At 50.5% G+C, this 16,985-nt stretch overlaps 1 protein-coding gene across 1 annotated transcript in view; it reads right to left on the bottom strand.

The window, feature by feature from the left end:
- SDK1 (sidekick cell adhesion molecule 1) overlaps positions 1-13,592 on the bottom strand; it is a 502,369-nt gene extending 488,777 nt beyond the window's left edge. Inside the window, exons 1-3 of the mRNA XM_015427208.1 lie at positions 13,470-13,592; positions 7,978-8,088; positions 7,100-7,130 (exon numbers count right to left, since the gene is read on the bottom strand). Coding sequence (XP_015282694.1) covers positions 7,100-7,130; positions 7,978-8,088; positions 13,470-13,592 — 265 coding nt within the window. The remainder of the gene's footprint in view (positions 1-7,099; positions 7,131-7,977; positions 8,089-13,469) is intronic.
- Positions 13,593-16,985: the final 3,393 nt, after the last annotated feature.

Below are 16,985 nucleotides of genomic sequence, written 5' to 3' on the forward strand. Positions count from 1 at the left end.
GATAGGGACTCTGGGGCAAGTGATGCTCTGTCATCTTGGTGCTTGGGGGGCGGGGGTCAACAGTGGGAGGGCTTCTAATGTCCTGGCCCCACTGGTGGACCTCCTGAGGGCACCTGGTATTTCTGGCCACTGTGTGATACAGAGTGTTGGACTGGATGGGCCTTTGGCCTGATCCCAGGGGTCATTTCATAGAAAAAGAGCTAGGGGGACTCATTAGCATAACTCATTAGCATATGCCACACACCCTGACATCACCGGAAGTGTGTCCTCCCCACAGCCGGCGGCGACCTCCAGCGGACACCAGCAGGGAGCTCCAGGCCCCGCCCTCCCGCACCTCACCCGGGGGGATGGCGTGCCCCCGCGTCCCCCCCCCAAAATGACCCCTGCCTGATCCAACACTGGCGTCTCTTATGTTCTTATGAGTTTTTTGAGCAAAAATTCTCCTTTGTGAGCTACTGGCATTAAAGCTGTGAGCGAGCGATTTGGCTACTGCAGAGATTAGTTTGCTCTGGAGCCCATCCTTCCCGAGCTAAGACAAAAATCTGTGAGCCGGAGGCTAAGAAAACTGAGTCAGCTCGCATTAACTCAGCTTAGAGGGAACACTGCTCAGTGCCCCACTGGGGCGGCAATGCCAGTCTGAAAGCGGATCCTCTTGCATACAAAGCAAGTGATCCCCTGCTGAGCTGTGACTCCCTGAACACGGAAAACCAACCATGTCCAACAGGACACTTTTTGGAGAGAGTTTGTTTTGTTACGGAGCATTCCTCCAACCTCTCCATCTACCGGCAATGGAAGCGGGAGAGCACAATAAAAAACAAACACTTTTCTATGCTAGATGCTGCTGAATATAGAAAGTAGCCCCCAGAATACTCAAGTGATGTGGAAGCTATGGGCCTGCCAGGCTCGAGTTGTACATAAAAATATGGGGGTGGTGTGCAATGTTCCCTCTAAGCTCTGGAGTCTTGTGAGCAAAAATTCTCCTTTGTGAGTGACTGGCATGAAAGTTATGAGCGAGGGATCTGGCTCCTGCATTAATTAGTTTGCTCTGGAGCCCCATCCTTCCTGAGCAAAGATGAAAAAGTGTGAGCCAGAGGCTAAAAAACTGTGAGCTAGCTCGCACTAACTCAGCTTAGAGGGAACACTGGTGGTGTGATGGTTAAGAGCGGCGACTCTAATCTGGAGAACTGGGTTCGATTCCCCACTCCTCCACTCGAAGCCAGCTGCGTGACATTGGGCCAGTCATAGCTCTCAGAACGCTCTCAGCCCCAAAACAAGTCTATCTTGCCATCTAGAGGTACATGACACACAAAACAGCTCAAACTTATGACTGCCAGACAATCTTAGGATCTCCTGGTTATTCTACACGCACTACCATGAGATAATTTAATTTAAATTTTTGGGTAGTATGCTTCCCCTCGTGTATAGAATGACAGCCCTGGTCAGTCCAAATGTGTAGACTTTTCTATTGGACTGTATGGCTTTTGAGTTTAGGGGGGAAAGACAATGAAATGTGGGACATGATAAAGGGTTATAAAATTATGAATGGGGTGGATAGAGTGGACAGGGAGATTATTTTTTTTTTAATACTTCCATGATACTAGAATTTAGGGATACCCAATGGAGTTGATTGGTAAGATGTTCAAGGGTGGACAAAAGTGAGTGATTCAGTGAGTAATTAAAATACAGGGATTTCCGCTGCCAGAGGGTATGGTGATGGCCTGGAGCATAGATGGCTTTAAAAGTGAGGTAGATACCTTCATTGAAGACAGGTAGATCAATGGCTATTAGCTGTGGTGGCCAAAAGGAACCTTCAAATCCAGAGACAGTAAAGCTCTAGATCAGGGGTGTCAAACATAAGGCCCGGGGGCCAGAACCGGCCCATCCGGGGCTCTTATGTGGCCCACGAGCAACTAGTGCAAGGGAGGGAACAGGAGACTGTTTGGGGGGTGAGGGTGGGTGGAGCCACTCCGATTGTGGCTTCAGCATGGCAGAACAACCTCATCTGCAGCAGTCAAGCAGTGTGGGAGCTTCCGCCCAGTGCTGCACTGCTAGGTCTCCACCCCCTCCCAGCCCAAGGGGCCTTGCAGTGAGGATACAACAACTTGGAGCTTACCAGCTGCTGTCCTGATATCACTGGTACCTGGCATTATGCTTTACAGCAAACATGGCCCAGCCCGACAAAGTGACATTGATGACAGATCCGGCCCTCGTAACCAATGAGTCCGACACCTCTGCTCTAAATACTAGTGTTAGGAGGCAACACCACAGGAAGACCTCTATGCTCTGTTGGTTGACATTCTGGGACGACTGGTTGGCCACTGTGTGAAACAGAATGCTGGATTAAATGGATCACAGGTCTGATCCAGAAGGTTTTCCTTATGTTCTTAGGTTATTTTGCTCTCTTTGGGCCTATGCATCACAGTGGAATGTCTGTGGCCTTGTCCCCTTCCACAGAAGAAGAAGAAGAGGAGGAGGAGGAGGAGATTGGATTAATACCCTGCCCTTCATTACCCAAGGGTGTTTCAGAGCGGCTTACAAACTCCTTCCCCTCCCCACAACAGACACCCTGTGAGGTAGGTAGGGCTGAGAAACTGAGAGAGCTCTGATAGAAACTGCTATTTTCCAAGAACAGCTCTTATCAGAACTATAGCTTGCCCAAGGTCTTCCAGCAGGTGCAAGTGGAGGAGTGGGGAATCAAACCCGGTTCTCCCAGATTGGAGTACGCACACTTAACCACGACACCAAACTGGCGGTGTACTGAGCCACAGAGATACCACTAAGAGCAATTCACTGACCTGTCTCCATTTTGCTCTAGAGTTGCCAGATTCCATGTTGGGAAATACCTGGAGGGGGTGAAGCCTGAGGAGGGTGGGGTTTGGGGAAGGGAGGGGCTCCGATGTGATAGGGTGCCATAGAGTCCACCTTCCAAAGCAGCCATTTTCGTCAGCTGAGCCAATTTCTGTTGCCTGGAGATCCGCTGTAATCCCAGGAGATCTCCAGCCACCGCCTGGAGGTGGCAACCCTGTTTAGAGCTCCCTTCCCATTCCCATAATGGGTTAGATATTTAACTTGCTTACACTGAAAAAGAGAGAGGGGATGTTTAGAAGCTCAGTGTTATATTTGGGAAGGACTAAGCAAGTATTTCCTTAGTTTAAGAAAGTTCACTGGGGGGGACGGGGGGGACCAGAGCCAGTCTGGTGTCGTGGTTAAGTGCCCGGACTCTAATCTGGGAGAACCGGGTTTGATTCCCCACTCCTCCACTTGCACCTGGCTGGATGACCTTGGGCAAGCCGTAGTTCTGACAAGAGCTGTTCTTGAAAAAGAGCCGTTTCTGTCAAGAGCTCTCTCAGCCCCACCTACCTCACAGGGTGTCTGTTGTGGGGAGGGGAAGGGAAAGGAGTTTGTAAGCCGTTCTGAGACTTTGAGTGAAAGGTGGGGTATAAATCCAATCTCTTCTCTCTCTCTCTCTCTCTTCTTAATACCATCTTCCCCCCACACACAGACTCCCCAAATTGGCTTCAGCACCATGTTTGCATAAACCTTCAACCTTCCAAACGGCTCTTCTGAGAACTGGTTCTGGGCACTTCTCTAAAATCCCGTAATAAAATAATACAGTAGAAGATTTCGCTTGCACAAAGAGAACTGCTTAAAAGTACAGTTCCGGAGCCTATGGTAATTTCCCGTATTTCATGTTGACGGCAAACCAGAGTTTAATCCACCGCAGAATAACCTGGGACGTGCGTTTCGGAGCCTTTGGGTGATTTTATTGGGAGCAAGACAGGGGTGGGTGGAAAACTGCAAACCAGCAAGTGCTTTAATAATTTGAAATGTTGGGAAATTCTTCATGGGGGGGGGGAACTGACTTAGAGAGGAGAGGCTGGTGGAGTGTGTCAACTGCACAATTCAGGACCATTTGCCTCTCACTTGCCCATTGACAACAGGCCCGTTTGATCGACAAAATCTTGACCCGTAAACAACCCGCTAAACAAAAGGAGGCTGCTGTTGCCGCCGAAAGGCAACTCCGAGCAGCAAATCTGGCCTTTGAATGAAATTGGAAAGTCACAAGTACTCAGATTCTTGGGGGAAATGAAAGAGAACTTATTTATTAAAAGAATAAATCATCATAGCGGCAAAGGTAGGATGCAGGGAGCGCAGACTCACAGAAGGCGATTCAGAATAACTTGAGGTAACCCACACTGTAGGGTTGCCAACTCTAGGTTGGGAAATCCCTGGAGATTTGGGGGGGTGGATCATTAGGGAGCTGGGGTTTGTGGAGGGGAGGGAATTCAATGAGGTACAACGCCACAGTCCACCTCCCAAAGTGGCCAATGTCTCCAGGTGAATTGATCTTGGTCATCTGGAGATTAGTTATAAGCCCAGGAGATCTCCAGCGAACACCTGGAAGTTTAAGTATACCAAAAAAAAAGGACCATGGCGTCCCGTAGCTAGTACAGAAAAGAAAGCCACTGTGTTAAGAACAAGATACCAACTATTTGGTATAGTGGTAAAGTGCGCGGACTCTAATCTGGGAGAACCGGGTTTGATTCCCCACTCCTCCACTTGCGCCTGGCTGGATGACCTTGGGCAAGCCATAGTACTGTCAGAGCTGTTCTTGAAAAAAAGAGCAGTTTCTGTCAGAGCTCTCTCAGCCCCACTGACCTCACAGGGTGTCTGTGGTGGGGAGGGGAAGGGAAAGGAGTCTGTAAGCCTCTCTGAGACTCCCTTGGGTAGTGAAGGGCAGGGTATAAATCCAATCTCTTCTTCCTCTTCTTCTTTCACATGCAGCTGCTGCTGTGACCTTGGGTCAGTCACAAGTTCTTTCAGAGCAGTTCTCTCAAGGGCAGTCCGCGAAAGAGCTCTCTCAGCCCCACCTACCTCACAGGGTGTCTGTTGTGGGGAGGGGAAGGGAAAGGAGTTTGTAAGCCACTCTGAGACTCCCTTGGGTAGTGAAGGGCGGGGTATAAATCCATTCTCTTCTTCTTCATCATCTTCTATTTACAGTGGTTATCTAACATTCAGTAATCTTTCCAAATACTATTCTGAAAAAAAGCTATACCATTCTTAAAGGGATAGCAGAACACTCCAAAGGTGAGGACAAACTTGAGCTGAAGTCCCACCACGGCTCAGGCTCCCATGGGAGTGCTCCGGATCGAGCCGCCACGCAGATGGAGCTGCCAGTGGCGATGGTAAGTTCACCCCCATCCACGCCAGCAGGTCCAATTTGCCCCCACCGACAAAACAGTTCTGGCTACGGGGCTCACATAGACCTCTTACATACTTGAGGCCCAGTTTGGTAGAGTGGTTAAGTGCCGGGTTTGATTCCCCACTCCTCCACTTCACCTGCTGGATGACCTTGGGCAAGCGGTAGTTCTGTCAGAGCTGTTCTCTCAAGGGCAGTTCTGGAAAGCGCTCTCTCAGCCCCGCCTACCTCCCAGGGTGTCTGTTGTGGGGAGAGGAAGGGAAAGGGGTTTGTAAGCCGCTCCGAGACTCCGAATGAAGGGTGGGGTATAAATCCAACTCTTCTTCTTCTTGGGTCAGTCACAAGTTCTGTCAGAGCTGTTCTCTCAGGAGCAGTCCTTGAAAGAGCTCTCTCAGCCCCACCAACCTCACAGGGTGCCTGTTGTGGGGAGAGGAAGGGAAAGGAGATTAGAAAGAGATTGTAAGCTGCTCTGAGACTCCAAGTGAAGGGTGGGGTATAAATCCAATCTCCTCCTTCTTGTCTTCTTCTTCTTCCTCCGCGATCACTCCACCTATCTTCACGTGACTGCATCTTTGGTTCATCCCCCCTCTCCACTGGCCCGCTCAAGGATGCCTCTACCCACTTCTTCAACTCCGGTAATAAGTCTGACTCGACCTCCTGCCAGCCTTTCTTGCCAGAATTTTAACTGCATCCCTCAGAAGGCACACACAGCATGGGGTGATGAAAACCTGCATCACAACCGGAGATAAGAGAGGGGTTGCCGGGAAGTCCTCCATTATTTACCCTGACACGGCTTCTCCGAGGAGCTCTGTACTTGTCCTGTTAGCTTATAGCGAACCCCCCCATTTCTTCCGGCCCTTTGCTTTGTGGAAGTGCGTGTATGGGGTGGGATATAGGTTAACGATTCCTATTTCCATTGGTGGGGACTGCCGCCGTAAATCTCCGGAAGCAGTGCTTCTTTCTTTTTCCCGTTAAGCCTCGCCTTATCTCTGCGGCTGCATGCGTCTTTTCCATATATTCAACGTGTGGCTGGAGATTTCCCCTCCATCTTAAAAAGCCTCATCGTGCCCTGCCTGCCTCGGCAGATAAATTGAGTGCCACGGGGATCTGCGTAATATTTGTTTCTACTTCATTTGTTAGATAGCTACGGAGGAACCTCCGAGAGATGAGCTGACCTTTCCACTGAACACTCCCCATTCCCGAGAGCTTGTGGGCTTGGCCTCCCTGCCTGCCTGCCCCCTTGCAGCCGCTTCCCCGCAAGCAAAGCCCAGCGTAAATCAGGCGAACTGGAGGAGCGGGATTTGTTACCTGGGCGTCCTGATTCGTCAGGGCGGGAGGAGGAAAAGGTGGAGGTTGAAAGAGTGAGCTGAAAGGGCTTTTAGAGGGACTGGGGGTCTTGAAGCACACAGGGGAGTGCTGAAGGGTAGAGGGAGCCCCCGGGGGCAGGGATGAGAGAAGAATGGCAAAGATAGGAGAGACTTCCATTCTTAAGGTTGGTTTAATACCGATGCGCTGCTATGGTTGGTAAGGCTAAACCAGGCATCCCCCAACATGGTCCCCAGGGGAACCAGGGTGCCATTGACACCTTTTCTGGTGCTCACCAAGTGTTTTTAGGTTTCTGATTGGCTATTGGAGATTTTTTTAAAAAAAAAGCTGCTTTGGCTGCAGCTGCCACCACAGCACGAGGACCTTCCCCGTGTGACTGACGTCAAGCTGTAGCGATCGTCCTGTGTCCGGCTCCGCCTCCCATGGCAGCCTTTTTGTGCTGGCCATTTTGTGGCTGCCCCCGCCGTGCTGTTTCAGAGCTCCAAAGGTGCCCGCAGGCTCCGAAAGGTTGAGAACCCCTGGGCTAAACCGACAAGGTGGAACCTAACACAAATTTAACAGCATCACATTTACCTGTACCCGTTGTCCACCAAGTGGTATTCTCCTGTGCACGGAAGCCACGGGGGTGAACGTGCAGTCAGGGCTGCCAATCTCCCGGTGGGTAAACACAGAAAGCACCCCGTGTTGAAATAACAAACACAATATTCACATGTGTTTATAGCTAAATAGATTTGCTTTTTATACACAACGTCAACTCTAGTGTATTGTAAACACTTTCAAACGACAACATCACATTTCAAACACTTTCAAACTAAGTTATATAACGTGAAGAGTCCAACTGTCTTCTTCCTGATGGAGGATAGATACCCAGGGCTCTTTTTGTAGAAAAAGCCCAGCAGGAACTCATTAGCATAATAGGTCACACCCAACAGCAGAAATCCGTTAGCATATTAGGCCACACCCCTGACAGCACAGTTCATTGGCACATTAGGCCGCACCCCCATGTTACCAGAAGTATGGTCATCCAGCCCCACCCACCTTTTGCTTGTTATTCTGTTTACCTTGTTTGTTGTCAAAACCCAGGGCCTTTTTTTGTAGCAGGAACTCCTTTGCATGTTAGGCCACACACCCCTAATGTAGCCAATCCTAATGAGTTCCTGCTGTTGGGTGTGGCCTATTATGCTAATGAGTTCCTGCTGGGCGTGGCCAACCTGGGAGCCAGCCGGAACTCCGTTCCTGTGCGTTCCTGCCCAAAAATAGCCCTGCCGTAACCTATGTACTCCTGCGCACTGACATTCTGCGACGTTAGTCATCCAGAAAAATATCTCTGGGGGAGTTCCGGATCCGTAGCCGATGGCTGCAGGAAAGGGTTTGGGGGAAGGCAAAAAGAAATTCCACGCAGGACACCCCGGACAGAGAGGCGCGTGCAAGCACACAGAGGTAATCCTTACATCCTTGGCCGCCTTGGGATCGGAGACGCAGGCGAACGTGATGTCGCAGGTGGAGACCACTTCGGCGGGGGTTCTTCCCAAGCGCGCCCCCTCCTGGATGAACAGGTCGCACTGCAAAAGCCACAGAGAGCCACGTGTCAGAGGCGGGGGCCGCTGGGCGAGGGAACCCAGGCGCCTCCCACTTCAGCCCTGGAAAGGGGTTGCGATACGGGCCGCGGCAGACGGCACGATGTCGCCCACGAGGGAGCAGGTTTTCTCCTCCTCTCCCGCTCACACGGACTTGAGAGGCAGAGAGTCCTGCAGCTGCCGCTCGTCAGGACAATTGTCTCCAGGGAAGACCTAGCGGGACAACCCAGGGATTCCCAAGGACCCCTGGGCTCCAGAGGAGCTGGTCCAGGCCCCCACAGGCGACCGTCCTCCTGCAGGAACGGCAGGCGAGCGGCTCCGAGGGGGTCTGTCCCAGCACGCAGCCCGCTCACGGCCACCCCGTAAGGTTTTCGAGGCAAGAGAGCAGAGGGGGTGGGCCACTGCCTGCCTCTGCGTAGCGACCCTGGACTTCCTCGGTGGTCTCCCACCCAAATGCTAATCTGCTCAGCTTCCGAGATCTGACAAGATCGGGCCAGCTGGCGCTACTGAGGTCAGGGCGGAGGTGGTTGGCCATTGCCTGCTCCTGTGTAGCGACCCTGGACTTCCTTGGTCACCTCCCATCCAAACACCGGCCAGGGCCGACCCCGCTTAGCTTCCGAGATCAAGCTAGCCTGCAGGACAGCCGGGCCTCAAGCACTGCTTTGCAGAGGAGGGATGTGCAGACGTCTCTCCCCGCCAGGGCCGTAGCTACAGTGGGGCTTTGGGGGGCTCTGCCCCCTTTCTTAAAGGCACAGCCCCACAAGGATTTCTCCTGGAAATGCTTTTTTCAATCATTTTCAATCATTTTTTTTAAATGCCGTGAGCTACTTTAAGCAGACCGGGGTTCTGTTGTGGACTATTCCCTCACTGAGCAAGGGGGTTGGAGTAGGTGACCTCTAGGATCCCTTCCGACTCTGTGTCAAGAAACTGGTCTTCTTTAAGAGAGATTTTTCTGCCAAAGTGTTAGCTTTTTTGACTACAGAAGTCATCACCCCCACCTGCTGGCTTGTTAGGCTGGCAGAAGGGATTAACTTGCAGCAGCTGAGAACTGTCCTCTAAAGGGGTCGACAGCCTGCATTTAGAGACCTATCCTGGTAACAGCTTTCTATTGGCTAAAAAGGGTGTCTGTTGTGGGGAGGGGAAGGGAAAGGAGTTTGTAAGCCGCTCTGAGACACCTTTGGGTAGTGAAGGGCGGGTTATAAATCCAATCTCCTCCTCCTCCTCCTCCTCCTCCTCCTCCTCCTCTTCTTCTTCTTCGTCGTCTTCTTCTTCTTCTTCTTCTTCTTCTGTTATATTCTTATATTCCCAAGAACTGCCCTTGAGACAAGAGCTCTGAAAGAACTTGTGACTGACCCAAGGTCACACCAGCAGCTGCATGTGGAAAAGTGGGGAATCAAACCCAGTTCTCCCAGTATAGCATCCGTGCTCTTAACCACTACACTAAACTGGCGCTCCAAGGCTCCAAGGCTAGTGCGATCCAAGGCTCAGCTCATGAGCGATCTTGGCTGTCAAATGCAGTGTATTCACCTGCTCAACACGTTCACTGCAAAGTCTGCAGCGTCCCTAATTTGTTTGGGGCAACAGTCGGAAAGCTTAGTTTCGGAGACTGTAATTCTGCCACAAATTTGCCATGCAAGACTGAGCCGCTCGCTTGTTTCTAGTAGGGAGGAAAGCAATTTTGGATTCACCGTTGGGGAGGGAAAAAAGTAGGGATGTTCAAAACATATGTCTCTCGTTTGCAGTAAATTTTTAGCTTCCAAATCACATCTGTACTAGCCAGAATACTTTAGATTTCGTGTGTGTACCGAGAAAGTAAATTGAGCTAAGCTTATCTCCGAGTAGATACACAAAGCTAAACCTTAAAAAAAAAAAAAAAGATACAAAAATCCTTGGGATTTTTTTTACCTTTGATCTGAAATTCTTTAAATTATGGCTGTGTAGCATCAGTGGCCTCACACCACAGGCTCCAGCCAGAATTTTGAGCAGGGACAGACAGCATAAATAACACCTGCCTCTGCCGATGCATACAGATCCCCCCAAATTAGATCCGCACACCAAATAAAGCATCCCCTTTCATGTATAATTTATCCAAGTCATTTCTACGGTGGCAGCGCCGCTTTTGTTTGGGAATGATAGGCTGGACAAAGTATCATCATCGCACGGTTTTGCTGAGCGAACAAAGGATAGAGCCGTAATCTGTGATTGGAACTGCATCACTTTATTCAATTAGACGCCCCGTGCTTGGTCCACAAAAGCCTCCAGACAATAAGAACTCCCCATTTGCTCGCCGGCCTGCCAGTTGATTCCCTTTAAGCTGCTGTGGTTTCTTTGTCGCCCTAATACACCTTCCCTCTTCTAAACAAGTTCAGCACTGGGCTGTCACATTTAAATATCCCCCATCACATTATCCGGCACCAAACTCTTGTAAGTTTTCATCCTCTTGAATATTGCGAGGAGCCAGTTTGGTGTAGCGGTTAAGAGCGGTGGACTCTAATCAGGAGAATCAGGTTTGATTCCCCACTCCTCCTCCTCATGAAGCTTGCTGGGTGGCCTTGGGCCAGTTACAGTTCTCTCGGAGCTCTCTCGCCTCATCTAACTCACAAGGTTGTGGGGAGAAAAAGGGAAGGCAAACTGACATCCAGTTTGGTGTACTGGTTAGGAGCACGGATTCTAATCTGGGAGAACCGGGTTTGATTCCCCATGCCTCCACATGTAGCTGCTGGGCAACCTTGGGTCAGTCACAAGGTCTCTCAGAGCTGTTCTCTCAAAAACAGTTCTCTCAGAGCTCTCTCAGCCCCACCTAACCTCACAGGGGTGGTCTGTGGTGGGGAGGGGAAAGGAAAGGAGATTGGAAGCCGCTCTGAGACTCCTTCAGGTAGTGATGGGCGGGGTATGAATCCAACTCCTCTTCTTGAATTGTAAGCCACTTTGAGACTTCTTAGGCTAGAGAACAGCGGGGTATAAAAACAAACTCGTCCTCGTCTTCTATCTACCTATTTGTCTCCACTGATTCCATCAAGAACCCCCTCATTATTTCCTGCCTTCACTGCTGAGATGTTACCTGCTACCTTTCTTAAACCCCCCAAGCTCTCTATTTCGCTCCACCGCTCTGACTACCTTTTCTGCGCTTCAAAAGCATCATTCTGCTTTACCAAATGTTTTCCTCCTTCTTCTTGCTTCCTGCAGTGAGTTTCGAGTCCTCAGACGCCTCGTTTTCAGATCAAGAGCGGGGAGAGCCACATCTCTTTTCATTTTGTTTTTACCCTGCCTCTTAAATCGAATCTCGGTTGCTTCCGTGTGGATTTCCGGCTCCGAATCCTTCCCTACCCAACTTGAGCGGCTTTAGACTGAGCTCCTTCTATGGTTCCTCTGCCTCTGCTCTGCGATTTCCCAGGCCTGTTCAGCGTGATTGTTCCCAGAACCGTTGTATCCAAAGCAAGTTTGGGGGGCAAATGTCTCTGCTCCTCCCCACTCACACTGGGTGCCACATCCTGCACCACTTTCCCCTCGAGCTCACCATTCCCCCCCCCCATCACGGGCAGACTTTTACCCTTTAAAAAAAAAAAATCAGTAGTAGATCTATTGCTATATGAGACTAAAAGGTAAAAGTTCCCTTGCTTGAAAGCCAGTCGAATCCAACTCTAGGGTTGCGGTGCTCATCTCCGTTTCAAAGCCGAAGAGCCAGCGCTGTCCAAAGACGTTTCCATGGTCATGTGGCCGGCATGACTAAACACCAAGGCGCACGGAACGCTGTTACCTTCCCATCGAAGTGGTACCTATTTATCTCCTTGCAATTTCTTGCTTTCGAACTGCTAGGTTGGCAGGAGCTGGAACTAGAGATGGGAGCTCACTCCGTCATGCGGCACTCGGGTCTCAAACTGCTGAACTACTGACCTTCCACAGCCTGCAGTTCAGCGTCTTAACCACTTGAGCCACTGCAGCTCAACGATATTATTATGAGAGAAGAGAGAGGAGGAGATTGGATTTATACCTCGCCCCTCACTCAGAGTGGCTTACCAACTCCTTCCCCTTCCCCTCTCCACATCAGACACCCTGTGAGCAATACTCCCTCTAAGAGCTGTGGAGTCTTGTGAGCAAAAATTCTACTTAGTGAGCTACTGGCATTAAAGCTGTGAGCAGGTGATTTGCCTACCGCCTAAATTAGTTTGCTCTGGAGCCATCCTTCCCGAGCGAAGACAAAAATGTGTGAGCTGGAGGCTAAAAAACGGTGAGTTAGCTCACACTAACTCAGCTTAGAGGGAACACTGCCTGTGAGGTAAACCGGGCTGAGAGAGCTCTGAGAGAACTGCCCTTGAGAGAACAGCTTTGAGAGAACTTGTGACTGGTAGAAGAAGAAAAAGAAGAAGTTAAAAAAAATTAAAAAATAATAAAAACTAAAAAAGCAGAGATTGGATTTATACCCCACCCTTCACTTGGAGTCTTGGAGCGGCTTACAAACTCCTTCCCCTTCCCCTCCCCACAACAGACACCCTGTGAGGTAGGTGGGGCTGAGAGAGCTCTTTCCAGAACTGCTCTTTCTAGGTCATACCATGTGGAGGAGTGGGGAACCAAACCCGGTTCTCCCAGATTAGAGTCTGCGCTCCGAACCACTACACCAAACTGACTAAAACCCAGGGCTATTTTTGGGCAGGAACGCAGAGGAACGGAGTTCCGGCTGGCTTCAGAGTTGGCCACACCCACTACAGCCGAAACCTGCATACATGGCTACAGAGGGAAGCCCTGGAGAGCAAACCCCCCCGCAACTCTGAGGTGGGGGGGCCAGGGGGGTCCCGGAAGGATCAGGGAGGCATTTAAATGCCTCCCCATGCCTTCCCCGGCCTGTCCAAGGCCAGCTTGCCCGGGCTCTCTGCAGCCACGGGGCGCCCGGGCAAGCCAAGAGAAGGCATGGGGGTGTGGCCTAATATGCTAATCAGCTGTGCTGTCAAGGGTGTGGCCTAATATGCCAATGAGTTTCTGCTGTTGGTGTGGCCTATTATGCTAATGAGTTCCTGCTGGGCTTTTTCTACCAAAAAAGCCCTGCTAAAACCTGTTTTTAAAAAGCCTGTTTGAGGTGGGGAGGAAGATGGGGGCATGAGTAGAAAGCGTGGAGAAAATCCTTGGGGGGGGGGGCTCCACTACTGCCGCAGAGGCCTGTGTACTCCCAGCAACAAGGAAAGCAAGGGAACGGCCCCCGTGCAGAAACGACCCTGTCCCTCTAACCGCCCAGATCTGGAACTCGCTTCCTCCTGACATTAGACTTCCCCCCTTCCTCTTTGACTTGCTTTTTTCTCTCCCTCGTCTCCTCTGACCTCTCCCTCTCTTTCACTTCATCCTCTCTCCCTCAGCGGTACTTTAATCCCACTTGCCTGGTTCTTATTTCCAGACGCTTCCTCCAATTGCGCCGTCTCGCCCCCCAGCGCAATTTCACCTCTGTCCTCCCCTTTCTCAATCTTCAGCCTGATTCTTGACAAGTCGCTCTCCCCCCCCATCTCCTTGCCCTCCTCTTTTGTATCCTGTCTGCTCAGATTGTAAGCCCGCGGTCAGGGATCTGTTCATTTTACTTCTGTTCGGCGTGTCATATATTACAGGCACTGTATTGAATTACGACGGTCCTTCTGCATTAAAGGTCAGATTTTTCAAAGGGGGAAAAATTCATTTAGGTGCATCACTTATGTGGAAAGTCAGTGGCGCGGCTCTAAAAGGCAACCAAAGCCTTTGCTTTCCTAGCTTGCGTTTCAATAGTATTTGGGTGATAAAAAGAGAATAAGAGGGAACTACCCAGGACCAGGGTTCCCTCTAAGCTGAGTTAGTGCGAGCTATCTCAGAAAACAGGATCACGAAATGACGGGGGAAATTGGGCGAAGCCGCGGGTCAAAATGTGGCCGCGTGGCTTCGAGTGGGAAATCGACCAATAGAAGTGGGGCAAAGGGAGGCGCGACCGCGGTGCAACTCTTGTGTGAAATCGGCCTCACAGTTTTTTAGCCTCCAGCTCACAGATTTTTCTCTTAGCTCAGGAAAGATGGCTCCAGAACAAACAAATTTATGTATTGCTCGCTCGCCACTTTAATGCCAGTAGCTCACAAAGTAGAATTTTTGCTCACAAGACTCCACAGCTTAGAGGGAGCATCGCCCAGGACCAGCTACCATTTAGTTTCTCCTCTTGCAGGACTGACGGTGACTGTGCCGCCTGGCTCCATCTGACCATCAGCTCTAGTGAGACCTCACCTAGAGTGTTGTGTACGGTTATGGGAACTGCAATTTTAGGTCAGTGGGGCTGAGAGAGCGCTGACAGAAACGGCTCTTTTTCAAGGACAGCTCTTATCAGAACTAGGGCTTGCCCAAGGTCATCCAGCCAGGTGCAAGTGGAGGAGTGGGGGAATCAAACCCGGTTCTCCCAGATTAGAGTCCGCACACTTAACCACGACACCAAACTGAGGAAAGGCTGAAGGAGCTGGGTATGTTTAGCATGGAGAGGAGACGACTGAGAGGTGATATGATAACCATCTTTAAGTACTTGAAGGGCTGTCACAGAGAGGATGGTGTGGAGCTGTTTTCTGTTGCCCCAGAAGGTTGGACCAGAACCAACGGGTTGAAATTAAATCAGAAGTTTTCAGCTAAACATTAGGAAGAACTTCCTGACAGAGCGCGAACTTAGGCAGATCCTGAGAGGGAGGGCAGGAAGGGTTTCATCAGTGCTTAGTTCTTGTGGCCCTTTCTTACACACCCAGGGAAATGCCGATCGCCGCGTTGGAGTCAGGAAGCAATTTTTCTCCAGGCCAGTTTGGATGGAGATCCTGGAGGGGTTTTTTTGTCATCTTTTGGGTGTGGAACAGCAGACACTGGGGGTGGGGGGGGGCAGGTATTTGTGACTTTCCTGCATTGTGCAGGGGGTTGGACTAGATGACCCTGGAGGTCCCTTCTATGAAAGAGCAAAGCCCTGCCTGGCTCATCCAATCCCAGAACACTCCACAGTAACTGCCATGAGTTGGACCAATGGCCATTTGGCCGCTCCTCTTTGCCCCCCCCCCAACTGCCTTGTGCACGGTCATTCCACATGTTCATGATTTCACCATTATACAAATTATCTAAGAGTTTATTCCTCTGTTTCTTTTCTTCTTCCCTTTCTACTGTTCCCTGTGTAGTAAAGGAAGTTATTTTTGAATTGTGTCCTACCTTGAATACAATAGTAGAAAAGGTGGACATAAATAAAAGGCAACAGGCCAAAAGAGAGAGCTCTATACAAATGAGGGGACTAGTTAGATTTGAAGGAAGTTGACAGAGAGAGACTCAGGAGGTCCAAATCCCTCGAGGGTGCTTGGAAGCTATTTAAAACCACACTAACTGAAGCCCAGATAAAATGTATTCCCCAGGTTAGGAAAGGCACAGACAAGTCTAAAAGGATGTGGTTAATGAAACAAGCCATAAAAAAAAACCCCGAAAAGGCTTCTTTTAAAAAGCGGAAGGTTTGCTTTTACAAGGTGAACAGACAGGAACACAGGGTCTGGCAAAAGAAGTATGAAGTTAATAATTACGCTAGCATGCCACCACATGAGAAGGGAGCACTCACTGGAGAAGACCCTGATGCTGGGAAAGACTGAAGGTAAAAGAAGACGGGGACGGCAAAGGATGAGATGGTTAGAGTGCTACTGATGCAAGGAACATAGAGGCCCCGGTCACACGGAAGGTTTTGGCCCGAGAGAGGGACGGATCGGGGGCGCAGCAAACGGGTGTGATCTCACTGCAACATCTGGGAAGCGGCGCGCACCCGTCCCCGATCCATCCCTTCAGGCCGAAAATCCGCTGTAAAAAAACCCCACCTACAGAGCAGGACTTACCGGAAACGCCGCATCAAGCGTGGCTGTCGGCTCGCTGGAGCGCCCTTCTTCCGGAGCAATCGAGGCTCCCAGCTGAACTGCGCATGCGCACACATGCACAGCCAACGGCCTCACGCTCCCTTCCATGGCTTTATCCCCGGCATCTGATTGTGCCGGGGAGCAACTGCGCGGCGGCTCACGGGATCTGTGTGATCCCGCCGCCGCATGTCTCTTTTGGTGTGGCTTTCAAAAGCTGCACTTTGCCCACCTCAATTTTCCCCCGTGTGGCAGGGGCCGAAGTTAAGCAAACTCCGGAGGACGAGAGAGGGCAGGGGGGCCTGGCGTGATGTGGTCCATGGGGTCGCGAAGAGTCGGACTCGACTGTGTGACTGAACAACAACAACGACAAAAGAGAATTTAAGGAGTGAATTGCTAAAAGTATCAAATAATAATTTCTTTAGATATATCTGCAGCGGGAAGCCAACCAGAGAGGTAGTTGGGCCTTTGGTCGACCAAGAAATAAAAGGCTCGCTAAAGGAAGATGGGGAGGTGGCACAGAAGCTCAATGAATTCTTTGTGTCTGCTCACTGTGGAAAGTTTGGGGCAGAGAGCCAGGTCCGAGCAAATATTTTCAGGAATGAAGTCTGTACAACTGAGTCAAATGAAGGTTAAAAGAGATGAAAGTACTCCACTTGGAGTCCTGTGTCCAGTTTTGGGCACCACATTTTAGGAAGGATGTTGACAAGCTCGGGGGTGTCCAGAAGAGGGCAACCAGGATGGTGAGAGGGTTGGAGTCCAAGTCTTAGGAGGAAAGGCTGGAAGAGTTGAGTCTGTTTAGCCTGGGAAAGAGAAGTCTTAGAGGGGACATGATTGCAGTCTTCAAACATTTGAAGGGCTGTCATGTAGGAGACGGAGCAGATCTATTATCTCTTGCTCCGGATTGCAAGACTAGATCTAATGGGTGGAAATTACAAGGGAGTCGTTACCAGCTAAATATCAGGAGAAACTTCCTAACTGTAAGAGTGGTTGAGCAGTGGAACAGTCTGCCTCGGGAGGTGGTGGATGCTC

This window comes from Gekko japonicus, unplaced genomic scaffold (assembly GCF_001447785.1).
Source record: "Gekko japonicus isolate JY-2015 unplaced genomic scaffold, Gekko_japonicus_V1.1 scaffold1021, whole genome shotgun sequence".
Taxonomy (NCBI): domain Eukaryota; kingdom Metazoa; phylum Chordata; class Lepidosauria; order Squamata; family Gekkonidae; genus Gekko; species Gekko japonicus.